The sequence below is a fragment of the Canis lupus genome, chromosome 20, assembly GCF_011100685.1.
Source record: "Canis lupus familiaris isolate Mischka breed German Shepherd chromosome 20, alternate assembly UU_Cfam_GSD_1.0, whole genome shotgun sequence".
NCBI classification, from domain to species: Eukaryota; Metazoa; Chordata; class Mammalia; order Carnivora; family Canidae; genus Canis; species Canis lupus.
This window is the reverse complement of record NC_049241.1, coordinates 56260718-56286788: the sequence shown is the minus strand read 5'-3', so window position 1 is coordinate 56286788 and position 26071 is coordinate 56260718. Positions and strand designations below refer to the sequence as shown.

General features: G+C 61.8%; 2 protein-coding genes across 4 annotated transcripts; both read left to right on the top strand.

Moving 5' to 3' along the window:
* Positions 1–660: 660 nt before the first annotated feature.
* FZR1 (fizzy and cell division cycle 20 related 1) lies at positions 661–22645 on the top strand. 2 transcript variants are annotated; one of them, XM_038567815.1, is made up of 14 exons: positions 661–853; positions 12784–12906; positions 14561–14686; positions 14780–14843; positions 14920–15047; positions 15547–15629; positions 16067–16250; positions 16824–16889; positions 17395–17497; positions 17583–17767; positions 17885–18118; positions 18633–18737; positions 19347–19448; positions 19832–22645. In XM_038567815.1, the coding sequence occupies exons 2-14, from the start codon at positions 12838–12840 to the stop codon at positions 19871–19873; spliced, it is 1491 nt and encodes a 496-aa protein (XP_038423743.1). In that variant the 5' UTR covers positions 661–853; positions 12784–12837; the 3' UTR covers positions 19874–22645. The 2 variants fall into 2 exon arrangements, with proteins under 2 accessions (XP_038423743.1, XP_038423742.1); XM_038567814.1 differs by lacking the exon at positions 661–853 and having other exon boundaries at positions 19347–19439.
* Positions 22646–23268: 623 nt separating this feature from the next.
* C20H19orf71 (chromosome 20 C19orf71 homolog) lies at positions 23269–26032 on the top strand. 2 transcript variants are annotated; one of them, XM_038567820.1, is made up of 4 exons: positions 23269–23423; positions 25128–25366; positions 25469–25594; positions 25694–26032. In XM_038567820.1, the coding sequence occupies exons 1-4, from the start codon at positions 23341–23343 to the stop codon at positions 25870–25872; spliced, it is 627 nt and encodes a 208-aa protein (XP_038423748.1). In that variant the 5' UTR covers positions 23269–23340; the 3' UTR covers positions 25873–26032. The 2 variants fall into 2 exon arrangements, with proteins under 2 accessions (XP_038423748.1, XP_038423747.1); XM_038567819.1 differs by having other exon boundaries at positions 25469–26032.
* The last annotated feature ends 39 nt before the right edge of the window (positions 26033–26071 follow it).

Below are 26071 nucleotides of genomic sequence, written 5' to 3'. Positions count from 1 at the left end.
GCCTGTGATTTTGATTGCATTTCCCTGATGACTCACGCTGGTGAGCAACTTCTCCGAGCTTCTCGACCACCTATTTTTTTTTAAATAAATTTATTTTTTATTGGTGTTCGATTTACCAACACACAGAATAACACCCAGTGCTCATCCCGTCAAGTGCCCCCCCCCCAGTGCCCGTCATCGACCACCTATTTTGTTTGGAAAGTGGATGCTCTGCCCATGTGGGGGGCAGGGATTTTTGTCCCTCCCCTGGGCCAGCGCTGGGTGCGAGCGCAGTCCGCGGACTGAACCACCGTCCCGCGGGGGCAGCGGGGTCGGCCCGACCCAGACGTGCACCTGCTGTGGGGCGCGCCCGCCCGGGGGGGAGGGGAGGGTCTGCCCTTCAGTGCCCGGCCCGAGCCTGTCCCCCGCTCGGACCCACGACCTAAAGGAAGCACAGCCGGGCCCGGGGGACCCCGCCCGCCCCGGTCGCCCGTGGCAACGCTTGGCGCCGCGCTTCCTGTATTGATTCGAATCGCGGGCTACGTCACGTCCTCCCGAGATGCCCGCCGCGCGCAGGCGCAGTCGCGCGGGTGGGCGTGGCGGGGCGCGCGGCGCGGGCGCGCGGGTGGGCGGGGCGTGGCGGCCGCACGCAGCGCGCCGGCGCGGGGGCGTGGCCGGCCGCGGGAGCGCGCGCGGCGGAGGAGGGCTCCGGGAGGCCGCGGAACAGCGACCGCCGCCATATTAAGGAGCGCGGAGCCCGGGGTCCCGTCGGCGGCGGTCGCGGCCCGGCCGGTGCAGCTGTGGGCGGCGGAGGCCGGCGCGGCGCCGGGAGAGGCGGGGTCGGCGGAGCCAGCGGGCGACCGGAGCGAGCCAGGTGAGGCGGCCGCGGGGCGGGGGCGGGGACCCGCCCCCCGGGCCCGGGCCGCGACCCCCCCCACCCCGAGCCGGGCAGGGCCGGACGGCGGCGCGGGCCCACCCGGGGCCCCTGACTCCGAGCCGGCGGCCCCGGACGCCGCCCCCCGAGCCGCGCCGGGCCCGGGTAACCTCCGCATCGCCCCGCCGGCGTCGCCCCTCCCGAGCCCCCTGCGGCCGAGCCCCCCCCCCCTCCCGCCGGCAGCCCCCGAGCCCCGCTAGTGAGGGCGCGGCCGAGCTGTCCCCGAGAAGCGCCCAGCCCGGGCCTCCTCCAGCCCTGCCCCGACCGAGGCTGCCCCCGTGGCTGTCACGGCCCAGCCGGGCTCGCCCCCTCCCCCCGCCCTGCGGCCCCGAGACCCCGAGGCGCCCCCCGTGCGTCCCCCGCGCCGCCAGCCCGCCCGGGTCCAGCTCTCCGTGGGGGCCCGGACCCCCACCTCTGCCCAGCCACCCTGTCATCCCAGGGCTCTTCCCGGGAGCCCCCCGTGGGGAGTGCTGCTCCCATCACAGCCATGCCCCCCCCACCCCACCCATTGGCCCTGCACCCCCAGTCCAGCCCGAAGCGGGAGACCCTCCCCTGTGCACCTGCCTGGCCCAGACCTGCGTCGTCGTCCCCGAGAAATCATCCCCTCTTTCAGCTGCCCGCCCTACTGGGAACTAGCCCTCCTGCTTTCACTCCAGTCCGCGGAGTGATGACCTCATGCCTCCTGTGGGTGAGGCTGCACCCTCCCCCTTCGCCTCGCCCCCCCCCCCAACTTCTTCCCTTACCTTCAGTGGGGGAGGATTTACCCAAAGGAGAAACAGGCCACCGCAACATACACAGGTGTTTCCCTTACCCCAAATCGGGGACAGGTGAGAGGATCTTTGAAATGAAGGAGGTCGGGTGGTCTCCGCCACCCCGCCGGGGATCTGCACACTAGAGGCTGATGGGATCTGGGGACAATCCTCAGAGCGGGGGCATTGTCCCCTAGAACGCATCCTAGGCTGTTGTTCGTCCAGAATTTCCCGTGGGCCGTCCAGGCCTCTGAGGTCAAGGGTCCCTTCCGTCTCAGGAGTACTAGACTGGCTGGCTGCCTTCCGAGCCCAGGGTGCTGCGCCGAGTGCCGAGTGAGCGGGGTTCCACTGCTCCAGGAGCGTTTTAGGGAGGGTGATGGGCTCTCCCGCTCTGCATCCAGGCTTCTGGCCCGTGGATGGCTCTCGGTTCAAAGGACAGTTGCTTTGCTGGGTGGTGGGCAGTGTCTGGGAAGCTAGCCGGCCTGGCTCTTCAGGCTCCCATGACTGCTTCTCTGGGGGAAATCTCAGACCCCGGGGCCCAGCCGGTGGTGGTAGCTGTTTGGGGCCAGGGGAGAAGTGCTGGGAAGCAGCTGGGGAAGCGGTGAGTCTTCAAAAGCCGGTCTGCCTCCATTCTCACACCAGGCCCTCTCTTTCAGCAGGAGATCTCCCCGTGCTATTCGGTTGGGGCCTCTGGCCTGGTGGGTGTGGGGACCTTTTGCCTGGTAGCACCGAGCCAGGCGAGGATCCTAGATCATTCTTTTGGAGGGCTGATCCTGGGGACCCATGTCAGGTGTCAAGATCAAGGGACTTGGTCTTTTAGGAACCAGCAGAATGGCAGTGCCATCGTAACTCTCTCCTGGAGCAGAGGTTCTTTTTTTTTTTTTTTTAATAACATTTTTTTAATATATATATATATTTTTAAGACTTTATTTATTCATAGAGATGCAGGGAGAGAGAGAGAGAGAGGCAGAGGCACAGGCAGAGGGAGAAGCAGGCTCCATGCAGAGAGCCTGACGTGGGACTCGATCCCGCGACTCCAGGATCCTGCCCTGGGCTGCAGGCGGCGCTAAACTGCTGCACCACCAGGGCCGCCCTGGAGCAGAGGTTCTCAGCCGAGACATTGGTGCTGTCTGGGATATCTGTGGTGATCACGACTGTGGGTGCTCATGGTGTCGAGTGGGTGGGGTCAGGGATGCTGCCCCCCTTCCCCACCCAGTGCTCAGGATGGCCCCAAATATCCACAGTGTCGGGGGGAGACTTGGGCCTGGGTTGAGACCAAGAGCCCTCTGAGGGCAGGGACCTCCCCAGGGCCTGCATAGTGCCTGGTAAGGCTGGAGCTCCAGAGCACTGGCCTGAGTGGGTGCTCAAGGGCGGGAGTGGCCCGAGGATAGGGTGCGTTTGGCCCCTTCTGGGAGTTGGCACAGGGAGCCAGAGGCCTCGAGAGCTGGGAAAGGACTACTAGGCTGCCCCTCTTCTGCCCAGCTGCTTCCCACCATGCAGCTTCTGGTCCCTCACAGACCCTAGTAGCCTCCTGCTTGTCAAGTCCACTGGTCACCGCCCTGGCTACCTCTCACTGCACCTGCCTGAGATTTGGTGTGTGCAGAGCAGCCACAGGTGTGTGTGTGGGGGGGGGGGGGGGGGGGGGGGGGGGCGTGTTGAGCCAGATGCGTCCTGCAGCTCCTGCTGAGCGCTGGGACTCCACATGCAACCAGAGCTCCTTCTCATGTGGCATTGACGTTCTGGATGGGGGACATTGGTGTCCCCAGCAGCCATGCATCCTTGGCAAGTGACTAATTTCTCCTGCTATGGCTTCCTCGCTTGAGACTGGTACAGGAGCACATGGTGCGTCCCACCAGTGGTTCAGTCCTCAACCATCGTGCCTAATAAATGACCCCTGCCCCCCAAAAGTGGACTGTGGACTCCACTCTCTGTGGCTTCGTATACCTGCCTGCCAGTGAGCAGACTCCTTCACTGGCCCTTCTTTTCGTTATTTATTTGCTGAATTTTTGTTGGTAATAGATCTATTCAGATATAATTCCCGCACCATATGGTTCACCAATTTAAAGTACAGAGGCCAGTGGTCTTCAGCTTTTGCATCTATCCCCACTAATTCCAAAGCATTCTCATCATTCTGAACAAACCTTTCCTTTACGCATCAGTTCTATACCCTCCCCAGCCTCCGGCCCCCACGAGCCCCCTCCCTGTCCGTGGATGAGCCTGTCCTGGACGTGTCACACACGTGGACTCACACACTGTGGGGCCTCCTGTGTCTGGTTCCCTCCCTGAGTGTCATGGACCCAGGGTCCGTCCCTGGGACAGCGTGTGGGCACCTTGCCCCTGTTCGTGGCCCAGTGATCTGCCCCTGTGTGGGGGGACACATTATGCTTCTCCACTCGCCAGCTGCTGGACACTTGGGCTGTTTCCACCTATTACCTGTTACAGATATAGCCTCTACGAACAGTTGAGTACAGGTTCTCGTGTGGCGACCCTTATTTCTGATTTGAACCCAGATGCTTGTCTGCTCTCCACATGCTTTCTTGGCGGGCACACTTAGCTTCCTGTCCTCATTTGCTGCTGGTGCCTGAGGCTGGCTCCAGAACTCCAGGCCCATGTGGCCGGTGCCAGTCGTTGTTTGGTTGTCCTGCAGGCACCCGGGTTGAGTTAGCCCAGAAGAGGCCACTCTTTCCTTGCACCTTCCCCACCCCAGCCTCACTTGGGGCCCTCCTCTCTGCCCCCCTCCTCTCAGGCCCACCTGGCTTCCTCACCTGGACTGGGCAGGCACAGCCTGGTCCCCCTGCTCCCCAGTGCTCCTCTCCACGTGACCCCACCTTCGGTCCATAGAGGCACATCTCTCGCTACTCCTGGCTCCCCGTCCTGCCCCACCTCCCTGCCACTGGCCCCAGGACACGGCCCGGCCTGGTAGAGTGTGCTTTCAGCCTTCCCTTTCCCTCTTCCTGCCTCCAGCGTGCTCCTTACACCCAGCCTCCCCAGACATGTGCAGTTCTCTAGAGCAGCAGACCATTCCTTCCAGATTCCGGTGCCTTTTTGCATATTCTCCTTCCAGAGGAAGAAACCACTGATTTGCATGGGACAGACATGCCAGGCTGTGTTTGCATAGTGTCCTACAATAAGAGGAAAAAAGGAGACGCTGGCTGGGCAGGAGGTAGCGTGGGGAAAGGATGGAGTGAGCAAGAGAGGGTCTGACTGCTTCTTGGAGCTTGTCTGTCTGCACTTAAGGCTGAACAGCAAGAGAAAGGTCAGCGCTGGTCTACTGAGCCTGAGGGAAGCCACTCTTCCCCTTAAGGATTCCCGTAAAGCAGGGTTTCTCTCCTGGAAGCAACGTCTAGCGATGTTTATGGTTATCATACTGGGGGTGTTCTGGCATCAAGTGGGTGGGGGCCAGGGATGCTGCTCAGCCGCCTGTGGTGCCCGTGACGGCTGCCCACAGAGAAGGATGGGGCCACAGTGTCAGCAGGCATGGTTGGGGTTCCCTGCCCAAAGCATACTAGGTTTTAGGGTTTCCTTCTGTCCTTACCTGGGACCCGGAAGTGGGATCCATGGTGAGACCTATTGAGGATGCACTTTCTGATGCTCAGGGCTCCCTGAGAGGGTCAGCTCCCTGTCCCTGCAGGTGTGCAAGCAGATGCAGTCGTGAGGGGGCTCACTCTGAAGCCTTTAAGGCCTGTCCAGCCTTGAGATCTGGCCCTCTGACGTAAACCACAGCTGCAGTCACATAAGTGAGCATACATCGTTCAGGTGCCGTCGCCAAGTTTTCTTTCCTTTGCGTGGGGGTTTGCATCCTCTGGGCTGCTGTGGACCCTACACCTTTGTGGCCCAGATGTCTCACCACATCACACTGGGGAATGGGTACCTTGCAGTGCCGAGAGCTGGGAGATGAGTGGCTTGACCTTGGGCCCGCTTCTGAGGCTTAGAGCAGCAGTGCTCACCTGGGGAGCCAGGTGTGTGCTCTCACGACCCTTGTCACAGAGTAAAAAGGGAGAGCCTTTGCTCCAGAAAGCCACATCCTCTAGACTGCCAGCCCTGGGGGACAGGACTCCTTGATCAGCCCAGGGCCTGCCCGTACAGAGTGGGGAGGGGGGGCGGTCAGCATTCACTGAGTGAATGCATGCTGGAACTTGCTCCTCAGGCACCAGCCCCTTCTGGCCTCCCCAGAAACAACTTGCCTCTCATGGTGATTCACATCAGCCCCCCAGGGGAGGCACATTGTCACCTGTGTCAGGAGCACCTGTGTTAGGTGCCATTTAGATGCCAGCTCTTCCAGGCCTTGCCTTTCGCTATAGTGAGAGGTGAGGGACCACGAGCTCATCATGTTCCCTCTGCCAGGGGGGACCTCCCTCTTCAAAAATCCCATTCTGTGCAGCAACTATTGGGCTCCTAGGAGCTGGCATTCTAGTTGAGGTCTAGAGGCCATGGCCAGCCCTCCATCACACGGCTCTACATCTCTTACTGACCATAGCCTTCCCTCCTCTTGTGAGAGATCCATTCTTCTCCCCTGCAGGGGCAGTGAGGGAGGAGAAGGGGCTCCACCTGGCCACCCAGCCTGCAGCTGGGGCCAGCTCCTCACTGAACAGCAGCAGCCGTGGCCGCTGGGGAACCTCCCTGTGCCACAGACCACACACGCTGCCGACAGAGGAGCAGGAGGCAGGCATATCTGGGGTCTGTTGTGCTCCTGTCACCGAGGCCCTGGGATCAGCCACCACTTCCTAGCCTCTCCTCTCCCTCTCCTCTGGGTCAGGCACACTGCTGGCTGCTTCAGAGAAGTCCCGCCCAGTTTTATAGCAACATAGGTGGCCATATCCCTTTAACCCACTTCAGAGAGAAGCTGCTGGGCCAGTAGGAGTTGAAGCCAGGACTCAAAGCCAGGTCTGCCCTTTTCTGAAGCCCTCCTTTATCTTTATCTGATAGACCTTTCTAGGACTGTATGGTGTTGTGTGTGTGTGTGTGTGTGTGTGTGTGTGTGTGTGTGTGTGTGTTGGGGGGGGGTGCTGTGAGGACTGCTTACAAGTCTGCCTGAGCGGAGACAGAAGCAGCAAAGCCAGAGGCTCCCATGTGAGCAGAAGATGGAACAACTCCCCCTTTTTCTCGTTGGATCTTTCTCATGTGCTACTTCCCCAACCTCTTAGAGACCAGCTGAGAAGAATATGACCACCTCCTGGGCCCCCGGCAAGACGTTCCGGTCTTCTCAGGAGGAAAGGGCTGCTAGTCCGTAGTGTGGGAGCATCCAGAGCTGCCCCCGGGTCTCTGGCAGCCTCTGCCTGTGGATCTCTCAGGTGCACGTTCCTCTGGAGAGTTCAGGGGTCCTGTGATGGGCTGTGCCCTCTGGTGGCAGTTCCCAGGGAACCCATAGCCATTTACCAGTATATTCCTTATTGGTGGATGGTTCCTGCGAGAAGCCACCAGCAAATATTCACATGTGGTATGATGTGATGCCCCAATCCAGAGCAGGCCTTTGATCTTCAAGCAGCTGGCTCAGGTGCTGGGCCTGGGGACTCTTCCCGCTGGGGCAGCAGCATAATCTGAGCAGCTACGGGTGCTCCCAGCCGGTTCCTCCTTTGTGGAAGGGAGATAGCATTGCACCTGGGGGAGGAATTAAGTAGAGGACCTGGAGCTATGCTGGCCCGAGGAAGGGTGGGGGCAGGATCTGCCGCTGTCATTGTGACAGGGGCCAAGAGTGGTATCCTGTTCATTTGGGGCCCTGTGCCCACACGGAACATGGCAGGGTGTGTGTCCACAGGCTCCTTCATACCCGTGTGGGTAATACCAGGTGCCACTTGACCTCGACCTGTTGGCAGATGGCTTCTCCCACAGAAACTGGAGTTACCCTCACCCAGGACAGTTTGCCAGGGGACGCCGGGTGGTGTCAAGGACATGTGGTCATCACAATGGGAAGAGCTACTGGTGTACTCCATTTCATAGGTAGCCAGACCCAGGCCAAGGTCATCCTCAAACACCAAGTCGTGAAAGCCCTGTTGTGGGGACATTTCATTTCTTTTGGCTTACTGAAGAGCCTTACAACTTCTACCCCAGGAGGGACCGGTTTTTCGAGATAAACAGGACCTTCGAGAACTTGAAATTTGGTGAGCGCTTCTGGAAGCAGAGTGCTCCGTCCTGGGCCCAGCACGAACTTGGGAGGAGATGTGGCCTGTGCTGCACCCAGGCCTGGAGACGGGACTGCTACGTGTCCAGGCCAGTGCCCCTGTGATGCCCCCCGTGGCTGCACCCTGATCCGGGAGGCTGGGAGGCAGGTGGAAGTGCCACATGTTGTGTCATTGGTCCTTGCTCACGCCAGGCTCAGCCACGTGTCTCATCATCTCCCTCATTTGCTGGCCTCCCTGGCCCGGCCCCAGAGCAGGTCTGCCGGGCACTGAACATTCCAGCCGGACCACTCTCTGAGAGGGTGTCCCCGGCCCCACCCCTCCATGCCAGGACTACCCTAGTCGTGACAACCACACATGTCCCCAGACACCACCCAGTGTCCCCTGGGGGTTGGGGAAGGAGGATGGTCCCAGCAAGAACCACTGGGTCGCGCCTAGAGTAAGCCATCCTTGCTGAGTTCCCAGTCGGTGGAAGCCACGTGAGCACCGCTCCCGGGGCTGGGCGAGGTCGGGGCTAGCGGGGAGCTGCGGAGGCTGCGCTCCATTGCTGCTGGTGGGAACGGGCCTGCTCTCAGGCCCCAGATGGGTGAGGAACATGGCCAGCGCCCGGGAGGGGAGCCTGGGGGCCTGGGCAGTCCCTGACCTGTGCAGACACTAGTTTCTGCTGTGTGGGAACCTCCTTGTCCTGTGAGGTGACTGGGGTGCTGGCCATCTCCCAGAAGAACAGGCGTGCAGGTTGGAAGCTTGTCTGAGGCAGGGGCAGAAGGTGGGCCTCCTGGCTCTTCATTCCGGGGGCCACTGCGAGAGAAGGGGAGACCCCCTTCTTTTTTTTTTTTTAAGATTTTATTTATTTATTCATAGAGACAGAGAGAGAGAGGCAGAGGGAGAAGCAGGCTTCATGCAGGGAGCCCGATGCGGGACTCGATCCCGGGTCTCCAGGATCACACCCCAGGCTGCAGGCGGCACCAAACCGCTGTGCCACCAGGGCTGCCCCAGGAGACCCCCTTCTTAAGGGTTGGCTTGCTAGGTGCACTGGTCCCCCAGTGACCGTACCCCGTGGAGGGGACAGTGGCAGCGAGTGGCCGAGGGCTCTGGCCCCCCTACCTGACCTGGACACCAGATCCCCTGCTGCCTTCCAGCTCGGGCTCAGCCATGGAGGGGGGAGCAGGGAAGCAGATGACAGCTCGTTCACAGAAGCATCACCGCAGGCTGTTGGGTATTGTATCAGGAGGACCTTCTCGTCTGAGGGACAGAGGCCAGGGTGCCCTGCTGGCCGCACCCCGGCCCTGGGCCCCGCAGCTCCATCTCCCCCGCTGGCCTGTTTCTTTGGCGAACACGTTCACGGGACACAGAATCCAAGAAATACAAGCTGCCACACCTGAGGAAACCAGGCTCCCTCTGCTCCGGGCCCCTGCCCCCTCGGTGTCTCCCACAGCCAACCTGGGCTGCCCGATGTGCCCCGGGCCCCCGGAGGGAGCTTGCACCGCGCTGGCTGCCCTGTCCCCTGGTGGGGAACCAGCCTGCCGACGCTGTCCTTGGACGCGTGGTTTTGCACACACAGCTACTATGGGCAAATTCTTAGAAGCAGAGCTACTGCATCAGAAAGGATGTGCGTTTGAAAATTAGGAAGCAGCTGCCAAATTGCCGTCCTTAGAAGTCGGGTCTCAGCTCCTGCTGGGGAGCATGTGAGCCTGCCTTCTCCCTGCGGCTGGGCGGCCGGAGGGGGCGCCGGAGGTGGGCACCTGCTGCCCTCCAGTGCTGGCGAGGGTGGGCGTCTTTTCTCAGGAAGGCCACGCTCCCACCCTGCACCACTCTGTGTCTCCCGCGCCTGGCACATATTTCTCCCGGTTGTGTCGTCTTTTTAAATAAAACCATTTGTGGTTTGTCTTGCCTTCTGGACACTTCGTTTCTCCTGGGCCCTGCTGTCCTCACACGGAGTCACCTGAGGACATAAGCGTGGTGGCCTTGCTCTGTGAGTAGAGGGTCTGGTTTCCATTGGAAGTGAGCCTACCTGGGCTGAGAGGTTTAGAGCCCCGTAGTGCACAGTGTGACTGTTCCCCGTGCTGAGGTTTCTCATTCCCCTAAGCCACCCTGGCCCTGAGCAGCCCTGCCTGGGGAGAGCCAGAGAGGGGCGTCCCCTGAGCGTAGGGACTGCGCATGGCCTTCACCTGGTCCCCCCAGGGCTCACTGCCTGGTGGGCCAGGTGGGCTTCACTCTGCACACAGTGGCCAAGGGAGATAGCTTCCTCTCTAACCCTCGTTTCCTTGTCTGCAAAGGGGAGAGGACAGCTGACTGGCCCAACTCTGGGAAAGTACCCCTCAATGGTAAGACTTACCAGAATGGAGCCGTGGTTGCTCCTCTTCCGGTCCCTCTTCCTCCTGCTTGGGAAGGAATTCTCAGTCCTCAAAGTGGCTGCTGGCCTCCTGGAGCTCAGCCTTGGTGTGCATGTGGCTCAGCCTCACTCTCAGGACTGTCTTCTGAATGGGCGTCTCTGGCCTGGACAGAAATTCGTATGGGCATGCCGCCCCAGGAGTGGTCACGGTGGTTGGGGTTTGTTCCTGGGGCAGACCAGTAGGTCGACGTGGAGCTGGCCTGGAAGGGGAAGGTGGGAAAAGGGGTCTCACCCCCAGAGAAGTGAGGGACACAGCCATCACTCGCTTCTGGACTCAGTGACAAATGGGCTGAACCAGTCTGGGGACCTCTGCTGGGGCATTCAGGGTACATGCAAGGGGGGTGGTGGCCAAGAAGGGGATGGCTGTTCCCACAGGTTTACCCCAGCCAGAGGGCCTCAGCCCCACTTTGCTCACCAAGCAGGAGGCCCACTCTGTGGCCCTGTGGGGAGGACAGAGGCCGGGGGAGCTCAGAGGAACGCCAGGCCCAGTGGAGGGAGGACCCTGGGGGCCGGTGGCCACAGACAGTCAGGCCTTTGGGCAGGAGCCCCTTTCCCTGCCCCCATGTGACCCTGAGGTGTTGCTGCCCCTCGCTCAGCCATCACATGTCCACGTGCATGAGGCGGTAGTGCAAGCTCGCAGTTTGTGAGGCCATGCACTGGGAGCCCCAGCTAAGATGTGCGAGCCTGCTAACATGGTACAAGCTGTGGGACACACTGTGGTGGCTGGTGGCTGCGTTCTTTTGCCTCCGAGTTGAGTCCAGCTGGCTTGGCTTTGGCTGAGTGTCCGGCTCTGGGCCTGGACCACGTCAGGCCCGGCCTCTGTGTCCCATGATTGCAGGGGAGGGTCAAAGACTGAACTGGCTCATGCCTGCCCTTCAGCCACTGGCCCTGGAACCCATCAGAGAGGCTGTTTGGGGACTTGGATTGGCCTCAGTATATCCTGGTGTGGCCACACCTGGAGAGGGCCAAGTGGTATATACCCAGGTTTGTTCCCTTCCGGGTGAGGTGAAGCTAGTACTTTTCTCAGGAGTCTCGTGGATGGGACCCTCTGGGGACCCCCTATGAGTGGGGTCATACAGGAGGTGTCCTCCTGTGTCTGGCTTCTCTTGCTGAGAGCAGTGTCCTCAGGCATCAGAACGTCCTTTCTTTATAAGGTTGAGTAACATCCAGTGTGTGGGTGGCCCCCACTGTTTGTCCTTCATCTGTGGACGGACACTGGGGAGTCTTTTTCTGAGTGGCTACTAGGAGTAATGCTAGTCAGGGCGTTAGAGTACTAGTTCCGGCGTGCGTCTGCCTTCCTCCCTCCTGGGTGTGTGCCTACAAGTGGAATTCATGGGGCACGTGGCTGTGTGTGTGTGTGTGTGAGGCTTCTCCGGAAGCTCGTGGAGATGGGAGCGGGGAGTCCGTGCTTCCTGGGGACAGAGTCTCAGTTTGGGGAAGATGAGAAAGTTCTGGAGACGGATGCTGGGGGTGGTTGCAGGACAGTGTGATCGTGCTGCTGAGCTGTGCACTTACAGTGGTTACAGTGTCTTTTGCCACAATTGTTTTAAAGGCGAGTATTGATGTCTCCAGGGCTTTACACCTTGGAATTCATAAACTAACAATTTTTGACCAGCCTTTGTTTTTTAACTTGATGTTTTCCTGTCATGGACCCAGGCTCCAGCCAGAGTAGCCCAGTGACGGTGACTGTGGGTGCACAGGGGGTCTGGGCCAGAGAGCAGGTGCACTGGGGGAAGCTGCAGTCCTCTGAGCCCCCTCTGTGCCAGGCTCTGTCCCTGCAAAGTCTTACATCAGCCTCCAGAGGCTCTGTGGTGCCTCTGGGGAGGTAGGGCTGGCAAATGTTTCATGTTGGCTTCTGGAAGCAGCTGCTGGCAGTGGGCCTGGTGTCCGGCCTCATGGCGAAGAGCATCCTCCTCTCAGAGGTGGCTACTCCCTCCCCCTTGCGCACAGCCCTTTCTTGCCTCCATGTGTTCCTCCTTCTAGAACATTCTTCCCTGCCTCCCCTCTTCTTACTCCTCTTCAGAGAAGCCTTCCAAGCTGGGATGAACTCAGTGGGAGGTGGGTGTGAGCTCTGCACACTGGCCAGGAGCAGAGTGGAGCTGCTGAATCCCACCCCACTTGTGTACACACAAGTGCCTGTAGGTTAAGGACTGTGGTCTGGTTCTTGCATTAGGACCCAGAGGCTGCCCTATTCAGGGAGGAATCCATGCTGAGACGGTAGCTCTTGTCCAGCCCCCACCTCAGGGCTGCACATGGTCTGGGGGCAGCTTGTGGCCTCCGAGGATCTGAAGCAGGAAGGCAGCACGATGGGGTGCATGGGTTGGAGGGGTGGTCCCAGCGTGAGCCCCGTGGCCCAGGAATAGATGAGAGACTTGCACTAACCAGGACAAAGCCAGGAGGTCTGGCAGACGGTCCCTCAGAGGAGTCCCGGTCCTCCCCATCCCATCCCCCTGGGGCCTCTCTGGCCTGTGGGGTGCACCCTGGGCTCCTGGGAGGAAGGCCCTACACATGGTAGAAGGACTCCGCCGTCACCACGGGGTTTCCTGTGGTCACCAGGCAGTGGAGGGAGCTGCTCCTCACTGGTGCTGACCTCTTCTGTCCTTCCTGCTCCAGGCTGACCTTGGCCTGCTGACCTTGGCCGGCAGGCTGTGCCTGCCCTGCGGCGCCATGGACCAGGAGTATGAGCGGCGCCTCCTGCGGCAGATTGTTGTTCAGAATGAGAACACGATGCCCTGCGTGAGTACCTGGCACCGCAGCCCCACTGGTGCAGTCCTGGCTCCACGCGGTTGGGGGCTGGAGGGGTGCAGTGAGCCACTGGGCTTCAGCCTGCAGGGGATGGGGTGCTGGGCAGGTGAGAGGCACAGCCACACACCAGGGAGTCCTCGGGCTGCCAGTGTGCCTCCTGCTGCTGGAGCCCTCATGGACCATCGGCTCCCCCTCTGTTCCTGTGGGGCCATGCTCGGGACTGCCTAGGGGGCCAGGGGACATGAGCTGCCCTCCCAGTCTCCAGAGAAGGAGGTGAAGGGCCCAGGGGCTCAGAGCTGTGGGGCTCGCCTGACCAGGCAGAAGTGTGATGGTGGCCTGAGGTGGCCCTGTCCTTATCTGCAGGAACCCAGCAGAGTTTGGAGGTGCCTCTTTCCTGTGCCCCACCCCTCTCAGCCATGCCGCCTGTGTCCTGGGCTCCTGACCTGCCCCAGGCTGTACCTGCTGCTCCCCTCAGCACTCTCTAAGCTCGGCGCCTGGCAATCAGGCTCCACCCGAGGTATCCCAGGGCCATGCTCCTTCTGGGGGCCCCGTGGGGGCATCCTTTGCCTCTCTCAGCTCCTGATGTGGCCAGCAGTCCTTGGCTTCAGAGCCATCACTCCCATCTCTGCCTTATCATCATGTCCCCTTCTCTGTGTGTTGGGAGTCTCTGACTCTTAGGACACAAGGTGTGGATTTGGGGCCCATCCCACTCCAGGATGGTCTTTTTTTTTTTTTTAAAGATTTTATTTATTTGTTCATGAGAGACCCAGAGGCAGACACACAAGCAGAGGGAGAAGCAGAATCCTTGTAGGGAGCCCGATGCAGGCCTGGATCCCAGGACCCCGGGGTCACACCCTGGGCCCAAGGCAGTCGCTCAACCACTGAGCCACCCAGACGCCCCCAGGATGGTCTTGTCTTAACTGAATTACACCTGCAAAGACTCTGTGTCTGAATAAAGTCACTTCCCAGGTGCTGGGGGATAGAACTTCATGTCCTTCTGGGAGACACAGTTGAACCCACAGCAGATCCCTTATAGGAAAAGGACCTTCCAGGGGTGCCTGGGTGGTTCAGTCAGCTTAGCATCTGCCTTTGGCTCAGGTCAGGATCTCAGGGTCCTGGGATTGAGTCCTGTGTCAGGGCTCCCTGCTCAGTGGAGAGTTGTGCCCCCCCACCCCCCACCGTGCTCGCTTTCTCTCAAATAAGTAAATAAAGTATAAGAAAAAAAGAGAGAAAGGACATTCCTGCAACAGTTGAGAGGGGTGGGCTGCTTGGCTGGGAGCTATACCCCCGCGCCTACTTCCTGGTTCTGCTGAGTCGAGGTTCTGTGGAGGGACCGTCCTTGTTTGATGGAGATGGGGCAGCAGCTCTCAGTACCCAGGGAGTCAGGGGCCTTAGGTCTGTACTGTCCCCTCTCTAGCTGTTTGTGATGGCTGGGAAATAAAAGCCCTGTCACGCCAAACCGAGCGCATGGCTCACCTACCATTTCACCTCTCCTCCTGGACCTCGAAATCAATCCCCTGGTTCGGTGGCCAGAGACTGAGTGCAAGGAGCCAGGCTAGGCCCGGCCTCCGGGTCTGAGAGGAGAGGCTGGCCTTGGCACTTCATGCTGGGGGGCTCTGAGGCACCAGCCCTGCCGTCATTGCAGGTTGCGGAGATGCGGCGAACCCTGACGCCTGCCAACTCTCCCGTGTCCTCCCCCAGCAAGCATGGAGACCGCTTCATCCCCTCCAGAGCTGGTGCCAACTGGAGCGTGAATTTCCACAGGATCAATGTGAGGGGCTGCCCAGAGGGCAGGGGGTCCGGGGCGGGGGGGGCTGGGCAGGTTGCTCCAGCTGGCCCTGCCTCCTTTCCCTCCCTCCCACAGGAGAATGAGAAGTCCCCCAGCCAAAATCGGAAAGCCAAGGATGCCACGTCAGACAACGGCAAAGGTCAGGAGTCCGGTCCCCCTGCCCCAGCCACCCCCCCCCCAGCCCCTCCCTGGCCTCATGGAGCCCCTGCCCGCAGACGGCCTGGCCTACTCTGCCTTGCTGAAGAACGAGCTGCTGGGAGCCGGCATCGAGAAGGTGCAGGACCCGCAGACAGAGGACCGCCGGCTGCAGCCTTCCACGCCCGAGAAGAAGGGTCTGTTTACGGTGAGCCTGCTGCCTCCCGGCTGGCAGCCTACACCACTCCAGGCCACCCGGCTTGGCCTCCCCACTTGTTCCTCCCGAGCTCCCCTTGGGAGCCACTTAACCCCATGTCTCCAGCCAAGAGTTTGCTCTCCTACTGCCACGAAGGCAGCCCTGGGGCAGATCTCATGTGCATGGTCCTGAGCCTTGGGGCAGCCCCGGGGCGGTGTCGGAGCCTGTTTGGGTCTCCTCAGAGATGGCTGGGGGGCTGGTGGCTGGGGGTGTGGAGAGGTGGACACTGGCAAGTCACAGTCCAGAGGCCTTGGTCATGAGGCCTGGTTTGCTTCTCTGGATCCCCGGAGCCCAGGCCATGCCTCTGGCCAGTGCTTCCCCCGGGGTCAGTGTGCACCCCACACTCCTGCCCAGTCGCCAGCTGGGCAGGGGCACCAGGGCTCTGAGTGGGAGGTCCCTGAGCTCAGGCTGAGGCTCCACTCAGCTGTTGTCTGCCCTCCCCTGCCCCCAGTATTCCCTCAGCACCAAGCGCTCCAGCCCTGACGATGGCAACGATGTGTCTCCCTACTCCTTGTCCCCAGTCAGCAACAAAAGGTGAGTCTGGGCCTGCACGGGCCAGGATGGGACGGGGCGGGCGGCCAAGTGGTGCTTGGGAGCCAAGATTGGTCCTAGAACTGGGCTCAGGGTACAGCGGTGGTCCGGGGCGCCTCCCACATTGAGGATGCAGCACAGACTCCGTGGCATTGCACCCAGACGGGAGTCAGGGAGGGCTCCCCAGAGGACGTGCCAGGCAGAAGGGCATGATGTGGCTGTCAGAGCTCCAGGCGGCCAAACATCTGATGGTGGAGAGGTTGGTGGCCACTGGGTCACGCATAGCCTGGGATCGTGTGGGCGGCCGGAGTCAGGGCCCAGTGAGTAGGAGACCCTGAGACGGAGCCTACGGCTTCTAGGACTGCAGAATGGGGAGGAGACCGTGGTTGCCTTAGGTTACACCAGCACAGACCCACGAGGGGGCCTCTATCTCTCTGTAGTCAGAAGCTACTGCGGTCGCCACGGAAACCTACACGCAAGATCTCCAAGATCCCCTTCAAGGTCCTGGATGCCCCGGAGCTGCAGGACGACTTCTACCTGAACCTGGTGGACTGGTCATCCCTCAATGTGCTCAGCGTGGGGCTGGGGACCTGCGTGTACCTGTGGAGCGCTTGCACCAGCCAGGTGGCCCTGCTCGGGGAGCATGTGCTGGGGGGGGAGCAGTGGGGGTCTCAGTCGGCCTCCACCTGTGTCAGCGGGAGAGGCGCAGCCTGGGGACAGCTGAGGGGGCCATGTCCCTCCCTGGTGGCGGTCCACCCACCTACCCTGGCAGCGGGTCTCTCCGAGTGGCAGCTGGGGTTTAGGGCCGCTGCTCTTTGGAGTGGGCTGTTGTCAGGAGTAAAACTGAATGCAACTGGGCTCCTAGGAGGCAAGTGAAGCCGCCCCAGAGAGAGGACCACCCTTCCTCTGCCCACAGCAGCTGGTGCCCTGCACCCATGACATGGTGCTTTGTCACCCGGGCGCCCCTCCCCTAGGTCTGTGCTGCTGTGTGTCCCCTCCCAGCGTGCAGCCTCCTGAACACTCCAGCTGCGTTACCCTGCGTCTCAGCGCTGACACCAGGGCCCACAGGCCTGAGCAAATTAATGGGTGTTTGGGGGATGGACGGGGGGGGGGGGTGGTTGAACAGATGGTGAGGGGGTTTCCAGAGGCCCAGTGGGCAGTATGTCCACTCACACTGACCGTGTCCCCTTTCCCCAGGTGACCCGGCTCTGTGACCTCTCAGTGGAAGGGGACTCAGTGACGTCTGTGGGCTGGTCTGAACGGGTCAGTACACAGGCCCCGTCCCCCGGCTGGGCAGGGCTGGCACAGGGGAGATCTGGTCTCGCTGGCAGGGGCCCTTCACAGTGCTGGGAGGGCTTCAGAGACCCACAGGAGCCAGAACCCAGGCTGGAGGTCACTCGTCTAAGCTCCAGGAGTGGCATCGGCACCCCTGCCTGTCCCCAGCCTGAGAAAGATGGTTACAGTTGTAGGGCTCCTCCGCAGAGACCCTGGGTCACACTCGATCCCCTGCAGGTGGCTCCCCCTCGCCTTCACAGCTGGTGCGGCAGCCGCACATTGAAGCGCAGATGATTAGTGTGTCTGTTAGCTGGATTTTAACAAACCTCTGTGTTGGCGTGACCATCTTCCTAGAGGTTTCCAAGGAGAGGTAGCCTTTTGGCCCAAAGGAACTTGCAAAGATATGGCCTCAAGGCCCTGCAGCAAGGAGGGTGAGGGAGAGGTCCCCATGCGGGGCCTGATGTCTGCTCCCTCCCCATGTGATTGGTCTTAGGGGAACCTGGTGGCCGTGGGCACGCACAAGGGTTTCGTGCAGATCTGGGATGCAGCCGCAGGGAAGAAGCTGTCCATGCTGGAAGGCCACACGGCACGCGTTGGTGAGGAGCTGCTTGGTTCCCAGGGGACAGGTGTGATTCTGGGGGGCAAAGCCTCAGCCTCCCTTGCCCTCTGTCTGGCCTCTAGGGGCACTGGCCTGGAACGCTGACCAGCTCTCATCTGGGAGCCGGGACCGCATGATTCTGCAGAGGGACATCCGGACCCCGCCCCTGCAGTCAGAGCGGCGACTGCAGGGCCACCGGCAGGAGGTGTGCGGACTCAAGTGGTCCACGGACCACCAGCTCCTCGCCTCAGGGGGCAACGACAACAAGGTAGGCACCACGGGCCCCCTGCCATCCTGGCCTGAGGCCTGTCCCTTCCACCACAGGTGTTTCGGGGTGCAGGGGGCTGAGACAAGCTCAGAGGTCTCACTGCCACTGCCCCCGCAGCTGCTGGTCTGGAACCACTCCAGCCTGAGCCCCGTGCAGCAGTACACGGAGCATCTGGCGGCTGTGAAGGCCATCGCCTGGTCCCCACACCAGCATGGGCTGCTGGCATCTGGCGGCGGCACAGCTGACCGCTGCATCCGCTTCTGGAACACACTCACAGGGCAGCCACTGCAGTGCATCGACACAGGCTCCCAGGTGTGCAACCTCGCCTGGTCAAAGCACGCCAACGAGCTGGTGAGTGCGGGGCTGGGTAGGGCCTGCGGGCAGGAGCATGCATGCGTCCCACCTCGATAGAAAGCCGTCAGGAAAAAAAAAAAAGAAAGCCGTCAGGGTCCCTCAGTGAAGAGGCAGGGGCAAAGGAGCCTGGGTGTGCAGGCGTGGGGGCTGCGCGGGAGCCCTGGCCCAGTCAAGGCTTCCCCTAGGGTCCTGAGGTTTGGCCGGGCACCTGCCACCCATGTCTTGGAAGACTGGAATGTCTGGATGTGCCCATTCTGGACGCAGGCCCTCCCACCCAGCGCGCACTGGAGAGTTCACAGAGTTCTCAGGCGCTGTGTGGCTCTGGTCAAATCCAGCCGTCAGCTAGAGTGCAGGGAGCAAGGGCTGTCCCCTGTGGCCTCTTGCTTGGCGAGCCTAACACGCAGGCTCCGGCAGCCTCGCTGCCTGGGTGGGAGCGTCACACTGCTTGCATCTGAGCCCTGGGGCCACCGAAGGGGGGCCTGGGTTCTGACAGTGCCTTCTCTGCCCCCAGGTGAGCACGCACGGCTACTCACAGAACCAGATCCTGGTCTGGAAGTACCCGTCCCTGACCCAGGTGGCAAAGCTGACCGGGCACTCGTACAGGGTCCTGTACCTGGTGAGTCTGCCCTGACCGGGTTCTGGAAGAACAGCACTGCCCCATGCGCCTGAGAGGCATTGTGCAGCCCTGCCTCAGCATCCCCCGGCCTGGGCAGCCTCCAGGACTGCAGTAGGGGACATCTGTAAAGGCCAGGATGTCGCACCACCTGGAATCTGTTTTCCGCACCCCTGCCTTCCTCCACTCATCTGTGTGTGTGCACACGCACGGAAGGAGTCTCTGTGGATAACCCGGGTCCGAGTGCTCAGCTGCTGTCTGGACATTTCACCAGACCACCGTTTGATCGGGCTTGGAGAAAGGACCACTCTCTCCAGATGTGCCCCGTTGTTTTTTTCTTCTCAGAAGAAAATGTTTTGTGTTTAAACCAACATATCATTTGTCTGATTGTACAGAACAAACTGTGTCTCCTTGCGGTGGGTGGGGGACGGCCTTGCATTTTTACCAGGATGCTCTAACCTCGCTCTGTCGTGCAGCCTCGGTGGGGCCCACCCCCTTGAGCCCCTGACTCCCCCTGCACCCCTCTGCCCCTCTGCTCCATTCCGGTAGCTTTGTCCAGGGAGGGGTGTCTGCAGGACAAAAGGATGAGGAAGGGTCTGTCTCCTTCCACAGGCCATGTCCCCCGATGGAGAGGCCATAGTCACTGGTGCTGGGGACGAAACACTGAGGTTCTGGAACGTCTTTAGCAAAACCCGTTCGACAAAGGTAAAGTGGGTCGGTATCAGTGCCAGATGTTCCCCCACGCGCGTCCCCTCAGCCTCAGTCCTGGGGGCTCCCCCTCGCCCCGCAACCTGACCAGCCCTGTTTACCCTGTCAGCTACACTCTCCCCGGGGTCCCCTCTCTGCTCCCCATCGCCGAGCAGCCCCAGCCACGTGGTACCAGGTGCTCGGAGCCTGGCTCCCCGCACACCTCGGGGTCCTGGGAACGGTGCCCGCAGGCCCCTGTGCCCGAAGCCCCGCATGCCCTCCAGGCAGAGGTTTTTCCCACCCCCCTGCTGCCTGGCGCCTGGCCCGGGTGGCCTGGCTGAGTGGCCCGCGATTACAGGGAGGCCGCCCAAGGGCCGCCGGCTCAGCGGTGCCTCCTTTGTGCCCCACAGGAATCCGTGTCAGTGCTCAACCTCTTCACCAGGATCCGGTAAACCCTCGGGCCTCCGTCCGGGTCGGAAGAGTACCACCTCTCGTCGGCGTGCATGGACCCTCCCCTCCCCAGCTCACGGTCCCCAGAGGGGGCGGGCGGGGAGTCGGGCCTGGAGAGACCCCGAAGATTCTCATTAAAGCCTGATTGCGAACCCTGGCAGCCGGTGTTTGGGGCGGGGACGTGGCCGGGCACCAGCAGGAGGGGGCCTGGCTCCCTCCATCCTGGGTGGCCCCAGCAGGGACCATCTGTTTGGCTGCTGTGCTCAGAGCACGATGGACACTTCCTGGGACCCAGCCTGCTTCCATCTGCGTCCGCCGCTGCATCGTCGGGGCTGCATGCTCTTCCCAGAAGCACGTGCTCACTGCCACTGCCGCCGTCACCGCCACCACCACTCATGCCTACAGGACAGACCCCTGGGGCTGGGCGGACTGCCGAGGTCAGCACATGGATCGAAGGGACAGAGCCACCTGATAGGTTTCTCTGCGGCTGGTCCTGCTGTCCTTGCCCCGGCAGCCACGCCGCTGACTCTTCCAGAGGCACCACGTCAGGAGCAGGCCCTGGGCAGTCTCCGTGCCGAAGGACGTCATCTTGAGATGGACTTGTCTGAGGAAAACGAGTCAGGTCCATCGGCTGTCTTGTGTTTACCCTGACCCTGCACTGTCCTTGTTACTAACGGGGGTCACGGCCCTGTTTTGTCCCCAAGCAGGACTCGGGTTCTCGCGGCTTGCTGGGCAGCCAGTCAGGGTAACCCAAGGGCAGACTCGACCCTGAGAGGGTTCCTGTGGGCATCTGGCCCTCCTCCCTAGCCCCTTGCCACACCCTAGGCCCCCTGGTTGGGTCCTGCCATTGGTGCCATTGGCCTTGGGGCAGCCAGGGGAGGAGGCACCCATAGGTCCTTCCAGATACTTCCTGAGCTTCCCCCAGCCTGCCTCATGGCCCTCTGCTCTGTCCAGCTGCCCCATGGGCCCATCCACTCCTGCCTTGTCTCCAGACCAGGAGAAATGGAGGAAGGGAGAGCCTGGGCGTGGCCAAGGTTGTGAGCATCCTCCCCACCCCCCCGCCGCGCCTCAGATCAAGGGGTGCTGATGGAGCAGACGGGGTGGAGCAGGCCTGGGCGAGGTGGGTCCTGCAGAGCCAGGGAGGCCTGCACGGAGCCCCTCCAGGTCCCCGTGGCCATGTGTGTGCACGTGTATATATGTACTTGTGATTTTTCTTTGGGTTTGTTTGTTTGTAGATCAGTCCCAGAAAATTTAAGCCTGGTGGGGCAGGAGCGGTGGCTCACCCACTACCCACTGGGGGGTCGGGCGGTGGGGGGACAGCGCTCACAGCTCCCGATCAGCCAAACCTGCCTGAACTTGGGGAAGGGACCCCTCCTCCCCAGCCCTGATCTGCCTGCCATAGGGACGACAAGGGACAGTGTACATAGATGTGTGTATTTTGATTGGTCGTTCTTTGAGTGTTTTTTTTTTTTTAAGAAAACGATCCTGACTCTGCCACGCCCTCACCTCGTGCAGTTGCCAGAGCCCTGGAGCTGGCCGTGCTCGTGACTGTGTGCCCCCCAGCCTGTGGACTGGGCCTGGGCCTTGGGATAGAGAGAGGGGCGCAAAGTGTGTCTGCAGCCGCAAGTGTGCGTGGGGCTAAGTGCAGGGGCTGGGGACGGAGGGGCGCCTGGTGCAGAGCTAGCCTTGTTCTTGTGAAGTGCAGCATCGTTGTCATTAAACCAGTCGTGGGTTCATGCACTGCTAGGGCTGGCTGTCCATCTGTCTTGTCTGTCTGGTCCTCGGCCGGGGTGTCTAGGTGTCACAGACGGCGCAGGCGGCTTACCCCGGGTGAGCCGGCCATGGAGAAGACTCACCTATAGTCTGTAAGAGGTGCTGGTGACCCCGAATTCAGGGTCCCCGGGGGCTGAGGACGTGGGTGTGGCCCAGCCAGGGTGCAGCCCCGCCGTGGGGAAGAGGCACTCAGCCCTGGTTACCATCTGGAAGGAGAATGGGCCAGAGTAGTGGTCTGTGTGTGCACGGGCTGGTCACGGTGGGGTCGAGGGAGGGCTGGAGCGAAGGAGCAGATGAGGACGGGGTGAGGGGGCCGCACAGCAGCTCTCAGGTGAGACAGGTGCTCCGACCACCTCCACCCTACCCAGGGAAACGGAGGCCAGTGTGGGATCTCCCTGGCCCAGCATCTCCCACAGGGGTGGAGGCTGGGGGCAACGGGCAAGGTTGGTTTTTGTTGATCCGTGAATGTAGCTTTTGCAGTGAAGGGAATGGGATTTAGTAGTAGTAGGGGGTGAGGCACAGGCCATGGGGGGAGCACGGAGCGGCCGGTGTGGGGGCTGACGAGAGGATCATAGAAGAGGGATTTGGATGTGGTCGAGGGGAGGGAGCAGCAGGTTTTGTGTCTCTGGAGGAAAGCCAGCCCATGCCAGAGGGGAGGTGACTCCGGGCAGGACCTGGCAGGTCAGGGAGCCTCAGGGGGTCTTGGGAAGAGGGATGAGCCCCCTACAGTGAGCAGCTGCCCACATGTGGCACAGCACCCAGAGCCCCTTCCCTCTAGGTGAGGAGCCCTGTCCGGGCAGTGGGGACCAGGCCATGGGGAGGGTGTGGGCTTCCACCCCTCAGACAGCAGGGACAGCAGGGCCGGTGTGGGGCCAGCAGGAGGCGCTGCGCAGGCAGCCAGGAGCGGGTGGAAGGGAGGCAGGCAGGTCTTGCGGTTCTCGTTCTATTTTTCATTACTGTGGTAAATATGCATAACATACAGTTTACCATCTGAAAGTGTATAATTCCGTGGTTTTTACTACATTCATGAAGTTGTGCTGCCCCCATCTCTAGCTCCAGAACATTCCACCACCCCAGAAGCATCCCACCCCAGAAGCATCCCCATCCCCACCCCTAGCCCCCTTTCCATCCGTGGAGGAGCCCATCCTGGACGTGTCACATAAATGGACTCATACACCGTGTGGCCTCGTGTCTGGTTCCCTCCCCGAGCGTCGTGGGCTCAGGGTCCGTCCCTCGGGCAGTGCGTGTGGGTGGACACATGGTCTGTGTCGTCATGCAGTTGAGGACTGTGCATGGGGCTGCTGTGCGTGCCTGCCCGGGGATCTTGCTGAGTGTCTCAGAAGCAGATGAGGGACAGGGCCCAAGGAAGGGGGGATGGAAGCTGGGGTCCCAGCGGGAGCTCTGGAAGGGTGCGCCTGGGGCATAGCCCGGAGCCGAGGAGGTGGGAGCCCAGGGTCGCACACAGGGAGCCGGGGCCTCACGGCCAGCAGCTCGCTCCTGGACAGACCCCCCCACGCGCCTCCTCTCACCTGGCCCTCCCGGCCCAGCCCCCTCCACTGGGGGAGAGAGGAGCAGGCTGGATGGGGGCCAGTGCTGGCCAGTAGCGTTGCCAGGACACCGAGGGTGGCCTTTATCACTGTCAACAATGGCCCTACAGGCCTTGCAGGCTTGAGCCCCTGGGGACCCAGAGGCAGACATGCAGACCCTACGGCGGGAGGCAGCCCGGCCCTTCGTCCCCCGGGGGACCCTCGAAGCCGACTTCCCAGCACCGCTGTCCAGGTGAGTGCCCACACGGCCCCATGCGCCACCGCCGTGTGTCATGCCTGATGTTCTTGAGTGTCACTGACTCCAGTCAAGGCCCGTCGGTGCTGTGCCCTTGCCCTGTCCTAGCCTGGCCGCTCCCCGGGGGTACAGGCAGGGCCGGCAGAATGGACTGGCTCCCTGGGAGTCTCCTGCAGCGGCCTGCACACACCGCCAGGCTGGGGGCTGAAGCCAGAGAGGTGTTCTCTCCTGGTTCTGGAAGCCAGCAGTCCGAGACCAGCTGGTCCGCAGGCCAGTTCCTCCAGGGCCTAGTGCAGCAGCTCCACTGTGCCTCCCTGGCAGTCCTCGGTGCCCCCTGGGGATGCATCCCCCCCCAGTCTCTGCCCTGGTGACAGTCCTCAGTGTCCAAGCTCCCCCGTCCAAGGACACCAGGCCCTGCACGCGGGCGGGGCCGGCCCCAGGTGCCCACAGCTTAGCAATGGTGTCTGCTGGGACCCTGCTTCCCAGCGGGGTGGCTCTGAGACACCAGCAGGACGTGGACTTGGGGGGCCCTTCCCACCCAGGGGAGGGGGTAGTGACCCTGGGCCGCCCCACTGCGCGCCTGTGCAGACGGGAGCGCCCACTCAAGAGCAGGTGCAGAACTCGCCGGAAGCCCAGGCGCGGGGGCCGCGGCAAGGGGTAGGGTTAGCGAGGGCAGGCTGTCCCGTCACCTCTTTCCAGTGGCAGGAAGGCTCTGGGTTGTGGGCCAGGGTGGCATTCGCTTGAGGTTCTCCCCAGCTCCAACGTGCTCTTCAGCTGTTACATCGACATTTGACAGAGACCTGCTGGCTGTCACCGCGTTTTACGTGCACCTCCGTCGTGAAGTGTTGAGCTCACGGGGCAGGGTTCCCGAGGCGACCTCGAAGCTGCCCTTTGAGCAGCAAACCCTGTCTCCGTCAGGTCCCCAAACCCACCAGGCTTGTCCCGCCCGCAAGCAGACGGGTGGGTTTCTAGTCCGTGATGTGACCCCTCCCGAGGGGTGAGAACAGGATGCAGGGAGAAGCCTGGGGCCCGCAGCTCCCGGGGCCAAGGCCCGGCTCGTCCTCGCCCTGGGCCTGGGCGGCACTGCTGCCAGACGAGATTCCCTGCAGCCTCAGCAGCTTTGAAGGGGTCTTTCGCTTTTTGGTTTTCTTTTCCACTTTTTGGGTTTTTGTCTGCTTTTGTTTTTAATGTTACCACATTGAAATTCGATTTTTAGATTTTATTTTATTTTTAAGTCATTTTTACACCCAACACAGGGCTTGACCTCACAACCCCCGAGATGAGGAGTCACACGCTCCCCACCCCACCCCCACCCCGACTGCACCAGCAGGGGGGGTCCTTCAACCTTTACGGTCCAGCTCTGGCCTGTGTCCCGTTCCTTACACCGTTCCCTGTGCCCCGGGGCCTCTGTACATCCCCCTCGTCAGGGAAGCCATCCTAATGCTCAGCCTCAGACAGGCTCTGGCAGCAGAGGCCGCCTGGCACAGGGGCTCCCCCTGCCACCCCGTGTCCCCGGGATGGGGTGGGGAGGACAGGCCAAAAACACTAAAATAGGAAAAGGTTTAGGGAGGGTCCTGGAGGGCTGGAGAGAGGGGGCTGCAGGGCTCAGCACCGCCCCCCCAGCCTGGTGTGCGTGCCTACAACGCAGGGGAGGGCCACAGGCTCAGCCTCTATCTCCTGCCCCCTGCCTTCACCCCCTAGTGAGGACTACCTGTCCCTGGAGGGGCCCCGCTGGGCACCGGCCATCAAGCAGGCAACACGCTGGAAGTACACACCCCTGGGACGTGACGCGGCCGGCCAGCTGTGGTACACCGGCCTAACCAACTCGGACTCCCACGAGGCCTGGTACACGCTCCCGCGGGCCCCGGACAGCCCGTACCGGGAGGCCTATGCCCGCTGGCACGGATGTCACAGGCACCGGGAGCGAAGCATGCCCTCGGGTGAGTGCTCAGCCCTGCCTGCCCCCAGCCCCAGGCCAGCCCCGGGGTGGGGGGGGACGGGGGCAAGGGCCAGAGACGACCTCCCGCCCCCTCCCCCCACAGCCTATACCCAGTGCCTCCGGGAGACCGCTTGGCATGACCCCATCATCCCTGCCCAGTACAGGGCCCCCAGCACGCAGTGGGGGAGCATGCTCTGGAAAGACAGGCCCATCCGGGGCAAGGAATACGGTGAGGAGGGGGTGGGGGCAGCCGGAGGGAGCTGGGCCACCTGGGCTGGGGTTCACACGGCCCAGGGGACAGGAGGTGACCTGGGTCCTGGCCCCATAGTGCTCAACAGACACCGGTACGGGGTGGAGCCACCGGGGCCGGCCTCTGACTACGTGCCGTACCTGTCGGTGCCTCAGCGCCCGCGCTACACCACCCAGAACTACCGGCAGTGGGACCTGGAGCCTTACTGCCCCTCCACCAACCAGCGGCCCCCGCCCATCTACACACCCATCCACTGATAAAGTTCATGCTGCCTGATGCCACCCTCTACAGGGACCCCAGCGCCTCTAGCCCTCCCCAGCCCACTCCTGTGTATCTGCTCCCTGGGGACTGGGGTGTGGGGAGGACTGGGGTGTGGTGGGGTCCAGCGGCAGCCAGATAAAGGGAGCTACTAACCAAGACCCTGGTGACCAAGACTCTGGGACCCACCAGCTGCCC

Excerpts from the sequence above, each read along its gene's own strand:
- C20H19orf71 (XM_038567819.1), top strand. The coding sequence starts at position 23,341 with ATGCAGACCCTACGGCGGGAGGCAGCCCGGCCCTTCGTCCCCCGGGGG. Across the intron at positions 23,424-25,127 it reads TTCCCAGCACCGCTGTCCAG|TGAGGACTACCTGTCCCTGG; the intron begins GTGAGTGCCCAC and ends TTCACCCCCTAG. Across the intron at positions 25,367-25,468 it reads GGAGCGAAGCATGCCCTCGG|CCTATACCCAGTGCCTCCGG; the intron begins GTGAGTGCTCAG and ends CTCCCCCCACAG.
- FZR1 (XM_038567815.1), top strand. The coding sequence starts at position 12,838 with ATGGACCAGGAGTATGAGCGGCGCCTCCTGCGGCAGATTGTTGTTCAG. Across the intron at positions 16,251-16,823 it reads GGAGCGCTTGCACCAGCCAG|GTGACCCGGCTCTGTGACCT; the intron begins GTGGCCCTGCTC and ends CCCTTTCCCCAG. Across the intron at positions 16,890-17,394 it reads CTGTGGGCTGGTCTGAACGG|GGGAACCTGGTGGCCGTGGG; the intron begins GTCAGTACACAG and ends GATTGGTCTTAG.